Consider the following 22134-nt stretch of genomic DNA (forward strand, 5'->3'; position numbering starts at 1 on the left):
ACTGACTAACATTTATGCAATGATTTACAATGATTCCCCGGTCTCCGGTGAGGAGGCCGCCGCTCCAGACTTTTCAAGCCGCCCGCGCTACCTACCTAATCTACGCTAAAAATCTTCCATTCGGAAATCCGACAAGTATCTGGTCCCAAGGCTTTTGGATAAAAGGTTGTGCACCTGTATATGCAGGATTCCAACATCAGCTGTTCCCTGTGTCGAGATTTAGAATTCTGCTGGTAATACATTCAAAGGATCACTTACCTTGATATGAAGAGTATAGGAAGGAACTGCAGATGCTGGTTTAAACTGAAGATAGATACAAAAAGCTGGAGTAACTCAGCGGGGCAGGCAACAGCTCTGGAGAGAAGTGTGGGTGATGTTGCGGGTCGAGACCCTTCTTCAGACCTGACTATCTTATCTGTCTGTCTACCTTGATATGAATGTGGTTCTTTTAAGTAGTGGCAATATTTCACTAACACATGTGAAACGTTATGAAAACCTAGCAATGCCTCTATTTCTGTGTACCTTGAACAAACTGCACAACGAAGCATGATATATGAAAAGGTGAATGGAAGATTTTTTAAGACAGCCATTAGCATCCGGGTTCACTGCTCCTATTGGAGTATAAATGGAAGGTAAGCACAAGCAAAGTGGCTTATTGGGAGCCCCATATTGGGGGAGGCTGTGTGTAAAGGTGGAGTGTTTTGTTGAGGGTATGTGGTAAGGCATTTTGACCCTTGAGGCTTTTTGGCCCTTAAGGCTTTGGCTCTCAAGGCTGAGTGGAGGGTGTCGGCAAGGGCAACGTCTTTTTTTGTAACTCTTCGTTGGTTTTAGTGCAATAGAGATGGCAATTAGGAAACTGGTATGCTACTCATGCACAATGTGGGAGTTGGGGGAAACTTTCAGTGCCCCTGGGGATTATATTTGTTATATTAGCACAGACTAACAAGTGGCATTTACCATTCCCCTATAAAATGCTGGTTAATAATCATCAGCATCCTCGGCAAGAGGTTGGGGATGGCATCATCATTGACCAAAAAAGAAACTAAAGGCTGTGGCTTTAACAGCAAGTTAGAAGCCGACATCGTGCAGTGATTAACTCATCGCCTGACATTTATAATGCATTAATACTGACCACCTCTACAAGCTAATTAAAAATGTATATTTGTCATTTACCTTGAGAATCATTAGCCCAGAATATCCTGTGAATTGGGAGCAATGCATACTACCAAGCGCCTTGAGTATTAGAAAGGCGCTATATAAATCCCATCCATTATTATTATTATTACCATGGACCGAAGCATTAAATATAAACTGATCTTTTATTGATCCATTGTCAACTTTGCTCTCAACCCACAATGATTCTCTATAACAAGGTCCTGCAATTTGGCGTTACCTTGTACAATACAGGATTAGCCAGCTGCCAAAAAACATTTTCTGAATTTGGTATTTAAAATCAGATAGTTCTTTAAAAAACCATGAATTTGCAAAATTTAACGCACCCAAGAACACAGTGAACGTAATTAAATAGACATATTGTTTTAAATCAAAAATTGCCAAGATTGTATTTATGAAATTACCAGCAAAGAGCTACTTGCAAGTTTAAGACTTTGCTATTCATGCAAGGACTGCAAACATTCATCACGCACGGTATGGAATGGTACTGTTTACCTGTAAAATCTGACTCAGTTGTTTGGAATGGCAAAACTCAGATGTAATCAGCCAGAATGATACATTCAGTCATATATTTTGCAGAATTATTTCAAATTCGTCCACAAATTCATGCTACTGCTACACGGGCGGTTTTAAACTGAATAAGGGGGGTGGGGTGTCAAATGGGATAGTCGAGGACGGAGTTAAAGTGAAAGAGAGTAAAGTGATGGTTAATGACCCCAGAATTAACGGGAAAGGAAGCTCACAAAGGGATAGGAGAGTATGGCCAAGTGTAATAGGGATCGATGTGAAAAGTGAGATGCGTAAGGAATTAAAAGTATTGTATATGAATGCGCAAAGTATAAGAAGTAGATAAGCTTGAGGCTCAGTTAGAGGTTGGTAGATGTGACATTGTGGGGATTAGTGGCTGCAGGAGGATCGGGCCTGAGAACTTAATATTCAGGGTTATACACCCTATAGAAAGGACAGGCAGGTGGGCAGGTGGGCTCTGCTGGTGAGGGATGGAATTCAGTCTTTTGTAAGGGAAGACATAGGGACTGATGAGGTAGAATCACTGTGGATTGAGTTGAGGAATTGCAAAGACAAGAAGACACTAATTGGTGTAATCTACAGACCCCCAAATAGTAGCCCGGATGCAGGGTGTAAGTTGCAGCAGGAGTTTAAACTGGCATTGTAACAAAGGTAATGTCACTGTGGTGATGGGAGATTTCAATATGCAGGTAGACTGGGAAAATCAGGTTGGTTCAGGACCTCAAGAAAGAGAGTTTGTAGAATGCCTCTGAGATGGATTCTTAGGGCAGCTTGTAATGGAGCCGACCAGAGAAAAGGCAATTCTGGATTTAGTGTTGTCCAATGAACAAGATATGATAAGAGAAGTCGAGGTAAAGGAACCGCTTGGAGGTAGTGATCATAATATGATTAGTTTTAATCTGCAATTTGAGAAGGAGAACGTTAAATCGGAAGTGTCAGTGATGCAGTTGAACAAAGGGGACTATGAAGGCATGAGAGGGGAGCTGGCCAAGGTAGACTGGAAAGGGATCCTAGCAAGATTGACAGTGGAACAGCAATGGCAGAAATTTCTGGGCATAATCCGGAAGATGCAGGATCATTTCATTCCAAATAGGAAGAAAGATTCTAAGGGGAGTAGGAGGCAACCGTGGCTGACAAGAGAAGTTAGGGATAGAATAAAGCTAAAAGAAAAGATGTAGCAAAGAGTAGCCGGAAGCCAGAGGATTGGGAAACTTTCATAGGACAACAGAAGGAAACAAAACGGGCAATACGGGCTGAAAAGATGAAGTACGAAGGGAAGCTGGCCAGGAATATAAAGGAGGACAGTAAAAGCTTCTTTAGATATGATAAGGGAAAAAGAGTAGCAAAGTCAAATGTGGGTCCCTTGAAGGCAGACACGGGTGAAATTATTATGGGCAACAAGGAAATGGCAGAAGAGTTGAATAGGTACTTCGGATCTGTCTTCACTAAGGAATACACAAACAATCTCCCAGATGTACTGGAGGACAAGCTAGATGCAGGAAAAATGTCCCAATGTTGGGCGAGTCCAGTCCAGAACCAGGGACCACAGTCTTAGAATAAAGGGGAGGTCATTTAAGACTGAGGTGAGAAAAAACGTTTTCACCCAGAGTTGTGAATTTATGGAATTCCCTGCCACAGAGGGCAGTGGAGGCCAAGTCACTGGATGGATTTAAGAGAGAGTTGATAGAGCGCTAGGGGCTAGTGGAATCAAGGGATATGGGGAGAAGGCAGGAACGGGTTATTGATAGGGGACGATCAGCCATGATCACAATGAATGGCGGTGCTGGCTCGAAGGGCCGAATGGCCTCCTCATGCACCCATTTTCTATGTTTCTATGTAAGGAATAAGTCAGCATCAAACAAATTATTTCAAAATCAAATTACAAAATAAGTCTCTACCTATAAAAACTTGTCCTTCTCCTTCCTGGATTACTTGGCCAGAGTCATCCATAACATTCAAAATGGTTCCTGAAAGTGGGACTCCTAAAGGCACATGGCCTTCATGTCTAAAAAGCAACCAGAGATGACAATCAAATTTAAATCAAGGTTAAGATTCAAGAGATTCGAGATTTAAGAGATTCAAGAGACATTTATTGTCACATGCACCAATTGGTACAGTGAAATTTGCGGTCACCATACAGCCATACGAATAAAAAACACAACACACAATAGAGTTTAACATAAACATCACCACACAGCAGAATCAAAGTTTCCCACTGTAAGGGAAAGCACCAAATTTCAGTCATCCTGCTCTTTGTTGTTCACCCGTGGTCGGGGCCTCCCGAGCCCCCCCGCAGTCGCCGCTACGTGCGGCCCGATGTTCAGGCCCTCTTGATGTGATGATGGAACTCCGACGTCGGAAACAGAAGAACCTTCTCGGCAAAGGGATCCCAGGACTCCGTGATGTTGAAGTCAGCGCGAGCGGCTGCGAGCTCTGCAAACCACAGCTCCACGATGTTGAAGCAGCAGGCCCAACACTCCGGAGCTTCAAACAGCGATCCAGTAAGGCTTCGCCCGCTCCGCGATGGCAAATCAGTGCTGCGGTAGGATAGGCCACGCCAATCCAGTTGGTAGGCCACAGGGGGGGGGGGGGGGGGGGGGCGAGGCCGCAACTCGGAGAATAGTCGCATCCTCGCCAGAAAGTGGCTGAGAAACAGTTTCCCCCTTACCTTACCCCCTCCCCCAAATAAAAAGACTAAGAAACCTCCAAAACATACTTTTTAAACAGACCAAAAGTAACAAAAATAAGGAAAAACAGAGACTGTAGGCAGAGACTGCCATCATGCGGCTCCCCTAGTGGTCTAAGATGCAAGCAATTTATAGAATTTGTAAGCATCAATGAGGATTTAAAAAAATAAAGTAACAGATTCTGGCATTAACATTCTGTTTATGCGAAGGAGGTAATAATAATAATAATAATAAATTTTATTTGTGGGGGCCTTTCAAAAGTCTCAAGGACACCTTACAGAAATTAACAAGGGTAAAAAACATATAATCGGAATAAAATAAATAATAAAGACATCACCAATACACAAATTAAAGACAGAATTCGATTCAAAGACAAAAAATCAAAAACACAATGTGAAGGTAGGATACCATGATGTTATAGTACAGTCAACCTTTGCAATAACGGAACTTTATATAACGGATTTTGGTTATAGCAGACTGAGGCTCCCGTTACACATCTCACATCCCACTTCCGCCAATCAGCTAGCACCACATGAAGTACAGGCTGTTGATTTCCTTACTTTACTGTGTGACTTCACCAACATGTATTGGTGCTATGATGGGATTAGCAAGGATTCAATGAGTTGGAAGAGCCTCCCACTTTTTTGGACATGCTCATTTCATAACAGAAATTAAGTAAATTTACCGTCCAGTACAATGCAGAGTTTCTTCAGGAATTTTGTAGTATGTGGCCCAGCATGACACTTCCGTGATCCCATAAAGGTTGAAAATTTGAGTTTTATTTCCTTTTTCACGCCAGCCTTTTAGTACATGTAATGAAGGAAATGCTTCTCCACCAAGTGCTAACACACGCAATGATGAATTAGTTGAAAGCACTACAGATGTCAAAATTTTGGATCCAAAACTTTTAATTAACGTCGGGGTGGCCTGGTGAATAATAGAATCAAGTTGTCATTATATTTCAAGAATGATATTAAAAAGATCAGCAACCAGGTTCACAACTGTCTCTTTACTATTATTTATTGTCTGATTGCCAATTTTCTCCCCATTTCTTGAAAATCCAGATCCATTATTACATCCAATTCTTAAAACATTGGCTATCCTTTAATCTTCAAGAAATTATTCCTCAAATATGAAGTTAAGTGGCAAGTATTAGTTAGCCAATTAGTTTGAGTGAGAATTATAGCCAACACAATCCTCTAGTTACATAAACATCACAACAAAAGTGTTCTCCATATGGGTTCAAAAAGTAAAAGTGAAGCTACAGCAATATAAATGAAATTAATGTAGTCTAGAACAGCAAATGATATTTGGGGACCGATCAGATTATAGGCCATTTACCTCATTTAGCCTATTCCACCATAAAATGAGATCATAGAAACATAGAAAATAGGTGCAGGCCATTCGGCCCTTTGAGCCAGCACTGCCATTCAATATGATCATGGCTGATCATCCAGAATCAGTACCCTGTTCCTGCTTTCTCCCCATATCCCTTGATTCCGTTAGCTCTAGGAGCTAAATCTAACTCTCTCTTGAATACATCCAGTAAATTGGCCTCCACTGCTTTCTGTGGCAGAGAATTCCGCAGATTCACAACTCCCTGGGTGAAAAATCTTTTCCACATCTCAATCCTATATGCCCTACCCCTTATTCTTAAAACTGGGATCCCTGGTTTTGGACTCCCCCAACATCGGGAACATTTTTCCTGCACCGGGCCTGTCCAATCCTTTCAGCATTTTATGTTTCTTTAAGATCCCCTCTCATCCTTCTAAATTCCAGTGTATACATGCCCAGTCGACCCATTCTTTCAACATACAGTGGCTTGCAAAAGTATTCATCCCCCTTGAACTTTTCCACATTTTGTCACGTTACAACCACAAACGTAAATGTATTTTATTGGGATATTATGTGATAGACCAACACAAAGTGGCGCATAATTGTGAAGTGGAAGGAAAATGATACATGGTTTTCAATTTTTTTTACAAATAAAAAACTGAAAAGTGTGGCGTGCAAAAGTATTCAGCCCCCTTTACTCTGATACCCCTAAATAAAATCCAGTGCAACCAATTGCCTTCAGAAGTCTCCTAATTAGTAAATAGAGTGTGTGTAATCTAATCTCAGTATAAATACAGCTGTTCTGTGAAGGCCTCAGAGGTTTGTTAGAGAACATTAGTGAACAAACAGCATCATGAAGCCCACGGAACACACCAGGCAGGTCAGGGATAAAGTTGTGGAGAAGTTTAAAGCAGGGTTAGGTTATAAAAAAATATCCCAAGCTTTGAACATCTCACGGAGCACTGTTCAATCCATCATCCGAAAATGGAAAGAGTATGGCACAACTGCAAACCTACCAAGACATGGCCGTCCACCTAAACTGACAGGCCGGGCAAAGAGAGCATTGATCAGAGAAGCAGCCAAGAGGCCCATGGTAACTCTGGAGGAGCTGCAGAGATCCACAGCTCAGGTGGGAGAATCTGTCCACAGGACAACTATTAGTTGTGCACTCCACAAATCAGGCCTTTATGGAAGAGTGGCAAGAAGAAAGCCATTGTTGAAAAAAAGCCATAAGAAGTCCCGTTTGCAGTTTGCCACAAGCCATGTGGGGGACACAGCAAACATGTGGAGGAAGGTGCTCTGGTCAGATGAGACCTAAATTGAAGTTTTTGGCCTAAATGCAAAACGCTATGTGTGGCGGAAAACTAACACTGCACATCACCCTGAACACACCATCCCCACTGTGAAACATGGTGGTGGCAGCATCATGCTGTTAGGATGCTTTTCTTCAGCAGGGACAGGGAAGCTGGTCAGAGTTGATGGGAAGATGGATGGAGCCAAATACAGGGCAATCTTGGAAGAAAACCTGTTAGAGTCTGCAAAAGACTTGAGACTGGGGCGGAGGTGCACCTTCCAGCAGGACAACGACCCTAAACATACAGCCAGAGCTACAATGGAATGGTTTAGAGCAAAGCATATTCATGTGTTAGGATGGCCCAGTCAAAGTCCAGACCTAAATCCAATTGAGAATCTCTGGCAAGACTTGAAAATTGCTGTTCACAGACACTCTCCATCCAATCTGACTGAGCTTGAGCTATTTTGCAAAGAAGAATGGGCAAAAATTTCAGTCTCTAGATGTGCAAAGCTGGTAGAGACATACCCCAAAAGACTTGCAGCTGTAATTGCAGTGAAAGGTGGTTCTACAAAGTATTGACTCAGGGGGGCTGAATACTTTTGCACGCCACACTTTTCAGTTTTTTATTTGTAAAAAAATTTGAAAACCATGTATCATTTTCCTTCCACTTCACAATTATGCATCACTTTGTGTTGGTCTATCACATAAAATCCCAATAAAATACATTTACGTTTGTGGTTGTAACGTGACAAAATGTGGAAAAGTTCAAGGGGTATGAAAACTTTTGCAAGCCACTGTATGTCAATCCTGCCATCCCAGGAATTAACCTGGTGAACCTACGTTACACTCCCTTAATAGCAAGAATGTCCTTCCTCAAATTAGGAGACCAAAACTGCACACAATACTCTATGTGCAGTCTCACCAGGGCCCTGTACAACTGCATTAGGACCTCCTTGCTCCTATACACAAATTTTCTCGCTATGATGCCAACATGCCATTAGTTTTCTTCACTGCCTGCTGTACCTGTATGCTTACTTTCAGTGTCTGATGTACACCTAGGTCTCGTTCCACCTCCCCTTTTCCTAATCTGACACCATTCAGATAATAATCTCCCTTCTTGTTCTTGCCACCAAAGTGGATAACCTCACATTTATCCACATTACACTGCATCTGCCATGCATCTGCCCACTCACCCAACCTATCCGTCACCCTGCAGCCTCATAGCATCCTCCTCACAGTTCACAATGCCACCCCAGCTTTATGTCATCCACAAACGTGGAAATGTTACATTTAATTCCTTTGTCTAAATCGTTAATATATATTGTAAATAACTGGGGCCCCAGAACTGAGCCTTGCGGCACCCCACTAGACACTGCCTGCCATTCTAAAAAGGACCCGTTAATTCCTACTCTGCTTCCTCTGCCAACCATTTCTCTATCCATGTCAATACCATACTCTATTGATGCCTGAACAATGAATTAATTCTATACAACTAGCCAACTTTGTTGCATATCCCAACATCTTTATTCCAAGCTCCTTCTACAATTTTAAGATTTAATATCAAATGATCGAGCATCACTTGTCTTCTCTGAAAACGTTTCAAAATTCTACCATCCTTTGCACAAGGAGCGTTTCATAATCTTGAAAGACAATTCTACAGTCCATCAAGTGTAAATTATTTCTCTCCATCCTCCCTATCCATCCCCTTCAATATCTTGAAAACTACATTCAAATCATTCATTATCCAACTAAATTCTAGGGATTACTAATCCAATTTTTGTAAAGAAACTTTGGGGCCTAAATATCATCCTGACAGTTTATCCTGCGCTCCTACTAAGGACAATGCATAATCTCTATACTGTGAGGCCCCAAACATTTTCCAGCACTGCAAATGTTTAATCACAATCCTGTTCAGTGAGATAGTAAACTTATCCCTTGCATTCCAATTCTCTAAAAAAAAGGAATCTGCAAACATTTTGCTTATTTTTAATATTTGTTTAGCACATTTTAAGCAGCCTAGTATTTGTAAATCAAATAAGTTGTAAGCCAATATCACATGAAGTGCAGAATGACCATTTTTATACCACTTTTACAACACCATACCTGCATTATAGACACCTTATGATGACTAAAAAGAACTTTTGTTAGTCTCTTTGGCATCATTTTAATAACTGTTGGAACAATAAGCAGTGTAGCTCCACTGCACAGGGCCAGAAATATTTCAATAATTGAGGGGTCGAATGTCAGAGGAGAGGCCATAAATATTACATCATCTGATGAAACATCAAAGATTGACCTGCAAAACAAAATTACTGTAAATAGACCAAACGGAAAAGTAAATCACCAGTAATGCTGTTTGCTAAGTGTAACATTTTAAGAAATGTTTCAAGCAGTCAATGAGATCACATGATTGTTGACAGTGGAAAGTGTAATTGGAAGTGATTTGACTTTGCATATCAGAAGAGGAAATCTTTTCAGTATAAATTAATAACAGAATAATATGAATTAAGATTCCAACCTAGTCTGAGTATACCCTTTGGTTTAATCAATCGACTAAAGACTAAAGTATTTCAATTCTCAGTTTGCAAAAAAGTAATGACAAATAGCTAAGATACCATAAAATATACCAGGGTGAGAAAACATTTTTACCTGTGAAAGTAGAGTTGGGTGAAATAAACCTCAACTCTGCAGGATTATCAAATCTACCACCTTCCTGTCTAAAATGAATTGCCTTATTTTTTGCATTAAGGCCTCTCAATCAGAATATTGTGGGATCAAGTTCTTCTTTGGACACGGAATCACAAGATTTGGTGAAACTCCAAATGAGTACTGAGAGAGGTCTACACTGTCAGAAGCTTTTTTTCTACTTACTTTGATGGAGGCATAAGATCTAAATAGTGCCGATTTAGAAGAACAGCAGGGGAATTGACTTGATTGTCTGACAAAAAGTTATCCCTTGCAACACTACTAGTGCGTTATAATCAAAATTCTGTTTAGTTGTAGCAAACCTACCTACATACCATTAAAAATAACATATTAGTGATGAACAGGGTGAGGAAGGTCGGAGGTTGAGGGAAGACCCGATGGAAGTATATACAATTATGAGAAGCATAGATTTGGTAGACAATGAAGACCTTTTTCCAAGAGTGGAAAAGTCTAGAGTCAAGAGAGAGTCATGATTGGTTAATTGTCATATGTACCAAAAACAGAACAATTAACTTACAGCAGCATAACATATCTGTAAACTAGAGGGCGTGGCATAAAGGTGAGAGGGGCAAGCTTTAATGTGAGAGTGGCAATGTGTCAAGCAGATATGCAGGGCAAGTTTTTTTTTTTTTTACACAGAGAGATGGGTGCCTGGAGCACGCTACCAGAAGTAGTGGTGGTGGCAGATGAATTCGGGACATTTCAGAGGATTTTAGATAGGCATACGGGTATGCAGTGAATGGAAGGATATGGATCACATGGAGGCAGAGCTTAGTTTAACTTGGCATCATGTTCCACACACATTGTAGGCCAAAGACCTGTTCCTCTGCTGTACTGTCTATGTACCATGGTGCTGTGGATACCACATTTGCTACAACACTGAAGCTTTTGCAAAATTATTTCACCTTACGATTGTGAAAGTTGCTAAATAAGCACTAAATAAGCCATTTTAGGATCTCCTTTAAACTGAATGTTCTAAATAGTTCCTCTTGCACTGTCCTTCCACCAGTAAAAAGGGTAGAAATTAACAGCTCCCGCGCCTATGCAAAAATGTCCATTGATCCCTTCAAAATGTACAAGCCAAAAAGATATGCACTAGCGTAACTGACAAGTGCACCTTCAAATATATCTTTGAAAGGAATTATTTTAATAATGCCTTTGACCCAGGAACGGAAACGACTACGGACAGGGAGAGCATGGCACATGAGACATCCACAACAGCTGCGGGACACAAACTTCAGGTGTGCATTTGTGGTTGGGAGAAAATAGCATCAGTGAAGGGCTTGAAGATCCACCAAGGGAAGAAAAAGTGCTTGAGAGAACAGAGACATGGGCCTCGCATTGACCAGTACTTCTTACGAAGCAACCAGTCAAATCAGTCGAGTGAAGCACAGCGACGGGACTCAAACCAAAGTTCGTAGAGCATCAGCACCCATGTCACTGAAGAAGGTGATACAAGCACAGAAATGCCGGTGGAGGAGCCCACGCAACAACGACAAAGACCTCCATTGGAGGGAAAGATCAAAGGGCACAAACCTGGAGTGAAATGGCCCAAAGCTGTTGAAAGGAAAGAGTGGGAGACGGTCAACAGTGACCTTATACATATCTTGGAGCAACAAGCGGGCACAGCAGTGGAAAAGCTTGAAAGGATGGGCAACACAATCTACAGCTACGGAGAAGAATGGTTTGGGGTGAGTAAGGGGAGCGGTGGAAAGAAATTACCAACACCAATCAAGTCCAGGAGGCAGCAGGAGATCGAGAGGCTAATCAGAGAGAGGAGACAGTTGAAAAAGCAATGGAAAAAAGCAACTGACGCAGAGAGAGAAGGTCTCATGCTACTCCAAGAGGACATCAAGAGCCGATTGGCAACCTTGCGAAAAGCAGAGAACTTGAGGAAACTTCGCAAGAAGAAAGAACACACAAGAACACGGTTCTACAAAGACCCTTTCAAGTTCATCAAAGACCTCTTCGCAAAGGAAAAAAGTGGAACTTTGAAAACATCAAAACGGGAATTGGAGGAACACCTGGAAAAGGCCTACCAAGACACGAAAAGGCATGAGCAGTTAGTCATCCCACATGACATCCCGCCTATTCAACCACCTGAATTCAACCTGGACACCAGCCCTCCAAGATGGAAAGTGGTAGAGAACACTGTCCAGCGAGCAAGAGCAGCATCAGCTCCGGGGCCAAACGGAGTACCATACAAGCTCTACAAGAACGTGTGTTACGCTTTCTATGGAAGCTCATGAGGGTGGTGTGGAAGAAGCAAACAATACCTAAGGCGTGGCGAAGAGCCGGCGGCGTGCTAATACCTAAAGAAAAGGGTGCGTCAGACATCAGCCAATTCCGGCCAATATGTCTCCTCAACGTCGAGGGAAAAATCTTTTTCAGCATTGTATCACAAAGGCTGTTCACCTATCTGGTAACAAACAAGTACATTGATACATCTGTACAGAAAGCAGGAATTCCAGGATTTTCGGGCTGCTTGGAGCATACAAGCATGATCTGGCACCAGATCCAAGCAGCTAAGAAGGAGAAGAGAGACCTACATGTGATCTTCCTCGATCTGGCCAATGCATTTGGTTCAGTTCCCCATGAACTCCTTTGGGAATCTTTTGCCTTTTTCCATGTACCAGAGCTCATCACCACACTGGTCAAGAGCTATTTCCAAGACTTGCAGCTGTGCTTCACAACAGCTGACTTCAGTACAACATGGCAGCGCTTGGAAGTAGGCATTATGGCAGGCTGCACAGTCTCACCCTTGGCCTTTACAATGGCCATGGAAGTCATCATCAGGGCCTCAAAATGGGTGGTGGGCGGTGAACGAACCAGGGCTGGGCTCCGTCAGCCACCCATCAGGGCATACATGGACGACATGACAACACTAACCACTACTGCAGCATGCACCAAGCGGCTACTTGGAAAGCTGCAGGAGAACATCAAGTGGGCCCGAATGAAAATCAAACCAAGTAAATCTCGAAGCATCTCCATAGTCAACGGGGTGCTTAGAGACACAAGGTTCTGCATCGGTGACGACCCAATACCAACAGTGTCTGAGCAGCCAGTTAAAAGCCTGGGCAGATGGTACAACGCAAGTCTCAAGGACAAAGAGCAGGTGCAACAACTAAGGCAAGAAATTGTCAACAGCCTGGAGAACATCAATCAGACCCTACTGCCTGGGAAACTGAAGCTCTGGTGCCTACAGTTTGGACTCCTTCCTCGAACAATGTGGCCACTGAGCGTTTATGAAGCCCCAATAACAACTGTGGAGAAGATGGAGCGAACCATAACTTCATACGCGAAGAAATGGCTCAGGGTCCCACAATGTCTAACTAACATCGGCCTATATGGCAAAGGGGTCCTGGAACTACCTCTCACTAGTCTAACAGAGGAATACAAGTGTTCTAAAGTAAGACTCCAGATGACACTGAGGGACTCTAGAGACAAGACCATCAGTGCTGTTGCGCCGCCCCTAGTAACTGGCACCATCTGATGCAGTACAGCAAGCTTCATCAGCCCTGAGGCACAAAGACATCGTTGGGCAAGTCCAGCAGGGAAGAGGAGGCTTTGGCCTTACGACAAGTAAACCAACTTGGCGAAAGGCCACAACATCAGAGCGGAGGACATTGGTGGTCGAGGAGGTGCGGCGACAGGAGGAGGCCGCAAGAAGTGCAAAGGCGGGTCTCTCTTGCCAAACAGGGGCAATGGATGCAGTGGGAAGGTGTGGAGCGGAGGAAGATCAGCTGGAAAGAACTATGGGAAATGGAAGCAAGCAAGATCAGCTTCATCATCAGAGCGACTATGACGTGCTTCCATCACCAAAGAACCTCCATCAGTGGTACGGCGAGGATCCAACCTGTGCCCTCTGCCCAACTCCAGCGACCCTCAAACACATCATGGTAGGCTGCAAGACCAGCCTCACGCAAGGGAGATACACGTGGCGGCATAATCAGGTACTAAAAAGCCTGGCATCAGCCCTTGAGAACAGGCGGTGTGCGACCAACTCCTTGCCTCCGAGAGCAAGCAACCCCCCCCCCCCCCCCCCAAAGGGCAACAACCTTTGTCCGAGAAGGACAGAAAACATCTAAACATCCTTCCACCAGGTCAGAAGAAGGAAACCTATGCAGGGCCCGTGACTGGAGGATGCTGGCGGACATCGGCCGACAACTAATTTTTCCACCTGAAATTGCTTCCACCAACCTCAGGCCAGACTTGGTGTTCTGGTCCCCTTCACAGAAGACTGCTTACATCATAGAGCTCACAGTTCCATGGGAGAACTCTGTTGAGGAGGCCTATGAGCGTAAGAAGCTGCGCTACGCAGAGCTTGCAGCAGAGGCAACGCAGCGTGGCTGGAACACCAAAGTCTATCCAGTTGAAGTGGGATGCAGAGGATTTGTTGCGTCATCTACCATCAGACTGCTGAAGGAGCTTGGAATCCACGGTCAGGCTCTGCGGAAGACCATAAGATCACTCTCAGAGGAGGTTGAAAGAAGCAGCCGGTGGATTTGGCTCAAGCAGAAAGACCCATGCTGGGCCCCAAGTACGTCAGGGTGAATCTTTGGGATGGTTTGACACGGGACACGCGCTGAGGGCTGATTATCCTGCAGCGGGCCGCCCTTGTGGAGGGTGTATAGTGTTAAAAGGCCGAAACACACAGTGATGCAAGGGTACACTACTGATGATGTGTCCTGTGCCCAACTGTCCTGAAGGTTACCCAGGCCAAGATATACGTATCCCCCCCCCCCGCCCCCCACCGATGTTGAGCGTCTACCACTCTCAACAATCAACGAATGTCGTGAAATGCTCCCCACCTATTGGCACAAGGGACTTCTTAACATCTTGTCCTGTGTATTTGATTCTGGACAACTTTGTGTTATATCCATGCAGCAGATTCAGGCCATTACTCGCCTTGAGTCTCTTTGCCATTGGTCAAACATGGTGTGATACCTGGTATGCAATGGCCACCTCATGCTGAGAAGAATTCACATACAGACCTCTTCCATTCAGTGGTAGCAAATAATCCTCAATCCCGAAGGAATGCTTAAGGTGATGATCATGACTGTTGGTTCCTATTCTTGTTTAGCTCTGTTTTCCTGCATCCTTTAATACCTTTGATTTAACATTAAATCTTAAATTAACAATGGACAAACATCAATTCTCAACAGCATTAGATTCCATGCTTCAAAACTTATGTTGATCAAAGTATTTGTTGACTTCTCCCAAAGGTTCACTTCCCTCTACCCAAATTACCTTGATACTCTTGATATCTCGACATTAATAGTATCTGCATTTGCCAATGTTAACAATCCCTTATAATTAAACTTACATGAGATGCTGTATATTGGGAACAATGCACTGATGAGGTACTCGGACAATTTTTGGTGCTCCTGTAGTACCTGAAGTTTGCAAAATGTAGGCCAAGAAACCATGGCAGTCAACATGTTTAGATGCATGATTTATTTTATCTTTGTCAGTAGTCTGTAATCTCTCTTCTTTTAAAACACCCACTTTGGTGTGAATGACGTTTTCTGTGCTTCTGGGTTCTGAAGCAAAGGAATCCACATTTGTCATCAGCCACTGGATCTTCACAAGTATTACATCCAGTTGCGGTATGTCACACTCAACATCAAAGCTCAACCAGCCTGACAACGAGTCTATGAATTTCTGTAATATAAAAGCCATAGTACAATATTATTTATTGTCGTAAAAAATAACTTTAAAAATCTACAATTATTTGATCAATGTAGTGCTGCAACCTCCCCCCCCCCCCACCTCCAACATAAGATAGAATGTTAAATAAATAAGAACACAACCTGATGTGCAAACTAGAATAAAAACAGAAAATGCAGGATATGGATAAGATCTGAGGAAAGAAAATTGATTCATTGTTCAGATTAAAATAGGCTTGGAGAGAGAGGTCCTGCCTATTTACTATGCCTAGGTCCACCACCTCTGTTCCAAAGAAATCAATCCTGTCAATTACTTTCATAAGTTCTCCAGTGTAGTCACATTTTTTTTGTTGCCAATTTCAGTTCCAATTTGTCACTCTCTCTTGGATTGCAAATGCCTCTACTGTAATGCAGTGATAAGACTCTGTACAGTACTTGCATTGTGGGTTAGCCTTGCATGGTTTTAGTAATACATCCCTGCTCATATATTCCACTAGACCAAGTGCAGAACCGTTGGGTCTGTTCCTGCAACGCGCGGTTGCAAGGGGAGGGGGCGGCCTGACGTCATCGCGCAACGCCACGCTCTAGGCGTACGACGTCAAGACGCAGCATACAACGTCAGGACGCTGCGTACGACGTCAAGACGCTGTGTACGCCGTCAAGACGCTGCGTACGATGTCAAGACGCTGCGTACGACGTCAAGATGCTGCGTACGACGTCGACGCTGCATACGCCCGTCGAGACGCTGCGTACGACGTCAAGACGCTGTGTGTGACGTCAATACGCTGCATACGACGTCGAGACGCTGCATACGACGTCGAGACGCTGCATACGACGTTGAGACACTGCGCACGCCCACAATGCGCCTGCTGGGCCGACAGGACGTTGACCCGTGGGATTTTCGGAGAATGCAAGCCAGCGAGGACGGCAAAAAGCCATTTTGTCATCTCCAAATGAATCAACTCAACTTCTCTGGATTAAATTCTAATTGCCATCCGACCAACCTGAGCATCAATCAGTCTGTGGAAATTCCCGACTGGAAATGGAGTCTGTCCATTCCCTCCAGAGGTACTATCCTCTGACCCACTGAGTTCCTCCAGCACTTTTTGTTTTGATCAATATTCCAGCATCTGCAGTTTCCTGTGTCTCCATCTTTCTCACTGATTTCCTCCTCACTGTCAGCCACTTGCTGACAATAAAGCTAGGTTGTCTCCTGACACCATGACACAAGGTTCTCTATCTATTTCCTAAACTTTGTCTTATAGTTGTCGTTGAACCGACCAGCAACAGTGGTATCACCAGCGAACTTAAAGGCTGAGGTGATTTGAGAGGTAACCAGAGACCCAAGGTCCTGGGGAGAATGCTGAAATTCTATACTGATGGTATTAATGGACATGATCAAATCTACGTCTCTAAAGTTGGAAGGCAGCAGCTCTGCTTGCTGCGTCACAATGCTGTAACAGTAACTCCTTTAAAAAAATATATTTTATTGCATATTTCCAGCACGAGACACACTAATCTCGGGATAAGGCAGCTATTTAGAATAGAAATGAGAAGAACTTTATATTTGCAAAACGCTTTCATGTCTTTGGAATTCCCAGTGGAAACTGATGGATCTCTGGATGCCCAGGAAATCAGAAGACATCTGGATCATGATATGTGCACGCCATACGCAAAAAGAAGAATAATCATAGTAAAATAGAAAATAGGTGCAGGAGTAGGCCATTCGGCCCTTCGAGTCTGCACCGCCATTCTATATGATCATGGCTGATCATCCAACTCAGTATCTTGTACCTGCCTTCTCTCCATACTTCAGCCACAAGGGTCACATCTAACTCCCTCTTACATATAAGCCAATGAACTGGCCTCAATTACTTTCTATGGCAGAGAATTCCACAGTTTCACCACCCTCTGTGTGAAAAAAAAAATTCTCATCTCGGTCCTAAAAGACTTCCCCCTTATCCTTAAACTGTTCTGGACTTCCCCAATATCGGGACCAATCTTCTTGCATCTAGCCTGTCCAACCCATTAAGAATTTTGTAAGTTTCTATAAGATCACCCCTCAATCTTCTAAATTCCAGCGAGTACAAACTGAGTCTATCCAGTCTTTCTTCATATGAAAGTCCTGCCATCCCAGGACTGCAATCCTTGGGTTCTTATTAAACATATATCCAAATTGTCTCTTGAAAGACTCAATGTCTCAATGATTCTCTGTATGAAGGTATTATATATTCCAAAATTGTATGTAAAATATATCCTGCCATCCTCAATATCTCTCCCTGAAGCTTTAGATAGAATTTGTTGTAGATTCACCAATTGAGTGGAAATCTTTCCTCCTTATCAAACCACTTTACAATTCAGAAAACCTGAATGAAAATGATCAACAGCTGGGATCTATGACAAAATGAACATTCATAGGCTCTAAAAGAGAAGAGTCCCATGAACATAATGTAATACATAATGGCTACATTAAAAAAAAATGATCATGCCAACTAGTAAAACTGAAAAGGATTGTTACAATTTTACTTTGAACAATATAAAATTCCGAATTACACAAATACAGATTAGGAATGCAATTCTTATATTAGATTACGCATGCATTTCCTAATGAATATTATTACTTCATATCTTTACAGTACAGTAACTAACCTGTATTATATCTTTCTGAATAAGGATATACTTCATTTTGCACATTTGAATAAAATAGGCTGATAAACGAGGGGAACTTTCTGGATCAAGTGGACAAAAAGCTGCTCCAGCTTGAAGAATTCTGAAATTGCAGCGACATCAACACATTATTTCTGAAATACTTACTGTCAGCCATATTGTGTAAATATGGGTAAATTAAATAGCTTTCATTTTGTGTGATGCTTATTCATGAATTGGTTCCTTTCTCTGGATACTAAGGCTACTGTGGCTCACAGGCTAGCGCAACGTGGATAAAATATTTGGATAAAGAATGAACGGTGGTCCATATTACCTGCCATGGGGATTCATTTCAGCTATTCTGACAGCTGCAGCTGTTTACATCCTAACCCATGTGGATGATAATCTTCACTAGATGATGTATACACCGCTACCAATAGCCTTGAAACTATGTAATCTGAGGCCTTGTTCATAATAGCCAGGGACTTCAACCTGGCCAACCTCATAACTTTGCGACCAAAATAATATCAGCACATCTCCGTCCCAGCAGAGGCCCAAACACCTTCAACCACTGCTACACAACCAAAAATGCATACTGCTCCATCCCTGACTGTAGTTTGGAAAGTTTGACCACCTGTCTGTGCTTCTACTTCCTGCTTACCAGTAGAAACGGAACTCAGGATCCAGTACTGAAAGTCGTACTGTGCAGGTCTGACGAAGCAGATGAGATCCTTTGCAATTGCTTTGAGTCAGCCATATTCAAAAATTCTAAAGCCAATCTAAACAATTATGTCACTGCTGTTACAGACTTCGTTAGTAAGTATGTAGGCAGGGCTCGAAATTAGCAGTTGCCCGGTTGCCAATGGCAACCCACCGTCCCGCCGGGCAACCTAAAAGCCTTGCCATTTTGCCCGGCTTGGCAAGCACCCGGGACATCTATCGTTTAATTCCGAGCGGGCCCCCTCTTGGTCTTTCTTTCTCTCTCTCTCTCTCTCTCTGTCACTCTCCATCTCCGCCTGCCACCTGTACCCATGTCCGTTTCTCGGGTCTCCGCCCGCTCCTCGTCCGCCGGCACGGTCGGCCGCCTTACACATGCGCACAACCACGGCCAGCACAAAAGATCCTATAGCGAGCATCTTTGGCCAGCACATCATAGAAACATAGAAATTAGGTGCAGGAGTAGGCCATTCAGCCCTTCGAGCCTGCACCGCCATTCAATATGATCATGGCTGATCATACAACTCAGTATCCTGTACCTGCCTTCTCTCCATACCCCCTGATCCCTTTAGCCACAAGGGCCACATCTAACTCCCTCTTAAATATAGCCAATGAACTGGCCTCAACTACCTTCTGTGACAGAGAATTCCAGAGATTCACCACTCTGTGTGAAAAGAGTCATGTGTGAATCATCGGCCGTGGTTGTGTGCACGTGCCGCCCTGCACATGCACACTGCCACTGCAACTGGTCAGCGTCGGCCACTTTCTCCCTCCCTTTGCATTGTGGGAGATTTGGCCGCCATTGAGATGAGGAAAACAAGTATTTCCTCATCTCAGTCCTAAATGGTCTACCCCTTATTCTTAAACTGTGAACCCTGGTTCTGGACTCCTCCATAAAATCACCCCTCATCCTCCTGTGATCCAAGGAATAGAGTCCTAGCCTACTCAACCCTATAGCCCAGACCCTCCAGTCCTGTAAGTCTTCTTTTTCCCCTTTCCAGCTTGACAACATCTTTCCTATAACATGGTGCCCATAACTGAACACAATACTCTAAATGCAGCCTTACCAACGTCTTATACAACTTCCAACTTCTATACTCAATACTCTGACTGATGAAGTTTTTGACCACCTGATGTACCTGTGACTCCACCTTCAAGGAACCATGTACCTGCACTCGTAGATCCCTCTGATCTTCTACACTCCCCAGAGGCCTATCATTCACTGTGTAGGTCCTGGACCAGCTCATGTTAGACTTCCCAAAATGCAACACCTCACATTTCTCTGTATTAAATTCCATCAACCATTCCTCAGCCCACCTGGCCATCAGGCTATTAAACAATCTGCAAATAGACCTTTATAGACTTGGGAGCATTATTTTGCATATATATATATAATATGTGTGTGTGTGTGTGTGTAGGAAGGAACTGCACACAAAAAGCTGGAGTAACACAGCGGGACAGGCAACGTCTCTGGAGAGAAGGAATGGGTTCTTGGTTACTTGGTCCTCCAAAATATTCCAACTGGAATTTAAACTGGAGGTGGTGAAGGGAGGGATTAAGCCAGAAAGGGTTATTGGGAAGAAAGTGCTACTTTAAATTTAATTGCATCTGGTTGGGTAACTATAGTTTGGTGGAGATTATTCCATGCTTTAATTGTGCGTGGGAAGAACGAATTGCTGTACACATCTGTCTTTGGAGCTGGGATCACAAATTGGATCGAATGCCCTCGTCTGCTCCTAATTGGTTTGGGGTTGGTGTAGGTCTTGTGATCTATGTCTAGCTGAACATTTAACATTTTGTAAAAACAGGTCAAACGGTGAGCTTCACATCTGTCTTGGAGAGGGTTCCACCCCAGAGAATTCAGAAGTTTGGTGACATTCGCTTCTCTCTCATAGGTGTTAGTAACAAATCGAGCAGCCTGTCTTTGGACACGTTCGATGGATGAAATGTTTTTATCTGTGTATGGGTCCCAAGCTGCAACTGCGTAGTCCAAATGAGGTCTAACGAGGGTGAAATACAGCTTCTCCTTGACAGAAGCTGAACAATGATGAAAGTTGCGCCTCAGGAAGTTTAGGACACCTGTTGCTTTCACTGTTGCATGATGAGTCTGACCATTCCAACGCAGATCATTCTGCAATTTGATGCCAAGATACTTGGTTTGTTTGGATTCTTCAAGGGTGACACCAAGTATGTTGTAGGATGTGACGCCTGGATTCCTCTTTGTGGTGACATGCATGGTTTCACATTTGGAAGGGTTGAACTGCATGCCCCATTGTTGTGACCACTCGACCATAGTATCGAGATCCTTTTGGAGAGCATCTTCATCATCAGTTGACTTAATTGGACGGTACAGCAAACAATCATCAGCGAATAGTCTGGTCGTACTTGCGACTTTTTCATGGATGTCATTTATGTAAAGCAAAAATAGGTGTGGGCCAAGGACTGTGCCCTGGGGTGTACCACTCAACACTGGATGCCAATTGTAGCACTTTCCGTTCACACACACACGCTGAAGACGTTATGTCAGGAAACTGGAAATCCATCGTTTCGTGTTGGAACGAATACCATAGAAGTCAAGCTTCCGAAGCAGTCTCTTGTGTGGAATGACATCAAATGCTTTAGAAAAGTCCAGCACAACTAAATCCATGATGACGTTACTGTCAAGGTGCTTGGCCAGGTCATTTGTCGTCACGATAAGTTGAGACTCGCATGATCTATGCCTCCTAAATGCATGTTGGTTGTCGGCAAGAATATTATGTTTGCTCACGTGACGCATCAGATTACTATCAATGATATGCTCCAGCAATTTGCAGCAAGTACTTGTTAGTGAAACAGGACGATAATTCGCTGGGTTGGTGGTTGAACCCTTCTTAAAGAGAGGAGTGATGTTGGCTTTCCTCCAATCCAGCGGAACATCGCCCGAGTCAAGCGATTGTTGAAAAATGAACTGCAAAACTGGAGCCAGTTCTTCGGCTGCGATCTTGAGGGCTTGATTCTGTATCTGATCTGGTCCAATTGCTTTTGTGGTATTAATGTTGAGCAATAACTTCTTGACACCTTCAACCTCAATTTTAATAGCAGGCATATCAGCATATGGGCTGGACGGAAGGACTGGAAATTATGAAGGCTCCACATCTTCCCGGGTGAAAACGTGTTGAAATTGGTTTGCAAGAGCTTCTGCTTTCGCCTGGTCCTCAGTGATCAGTTGTTCACTTTAAGCATCTGGACATCAGTGTTGTCTGTCCGTCTGGATTTCACATATCTCCAAGAAGCCTTGGGTTGCTCTCCCCCAAGAATAGAGGAAACATGTTGTCTATGAGCACTCCTAATTGCACGATCGACTTGCTTTCGCACACTAGTAAAATTGTCCCAGTCCAAT

General features: G+C 43.4%; 1 protein-coding gene across 4 annotated transcripts in view; it reads right to left on the bottom strand.

The window, feature by feature from the left end:
- The window catches only part of aasdh (aminoadipate-semialdehyde dehydrogenase), a 58387-nt gene that overhangs the window by 35373 nt on the left and 880 nt on the right, over positions 1-22134 (bottom strand). For 2 of the 4 annotated variants that reach the window (XR_004413374.1, XM_033029100.1), the window contains exons 2-6: positions 18042-18162; positions 15050-15387; positions 9121-9313; positions 5074-5315; positions 3600-3706 (exon numbers count right to left, since the gene is read on the bottom strand). Coding sequence is in view for 3 of the 4 variants with exons in the window: in XM_033029100.1 (XP_032884991.1) it covers positions 3600-3706; positions 5074-5315; positions 9121-9313; positions 15050-15387; positions 18042-18162 (1001 nt within the window). In the remaining variant the exon portion in view is untranslated. The remainder of the gene's footprint in view (positions 1-3599; positions 3707-5073; positions 5316-9120; positions 9314-15049; positions 15388-18041; positions 18163-22134) is intronic. The other 2 variants (XM_033029118.1, XM_033029111.1) reach the window with 2 other exon arrangements.

This window comes from Amblyraja radiata, chromosome 1 (assembly GCF_010909765.2).
Source record: "Amblyraja radiata isolate CabotCenter1 chromosome 1, sAmbRad1.1.pri, whole genome shotgun sequence".
Taxonomy (NCBI): Eukaryota; Metazoa; Chordata; class Chondrichthyes; order Rajiformes; family Rajidae; genus Amblyraja; species Amblyraja radiata.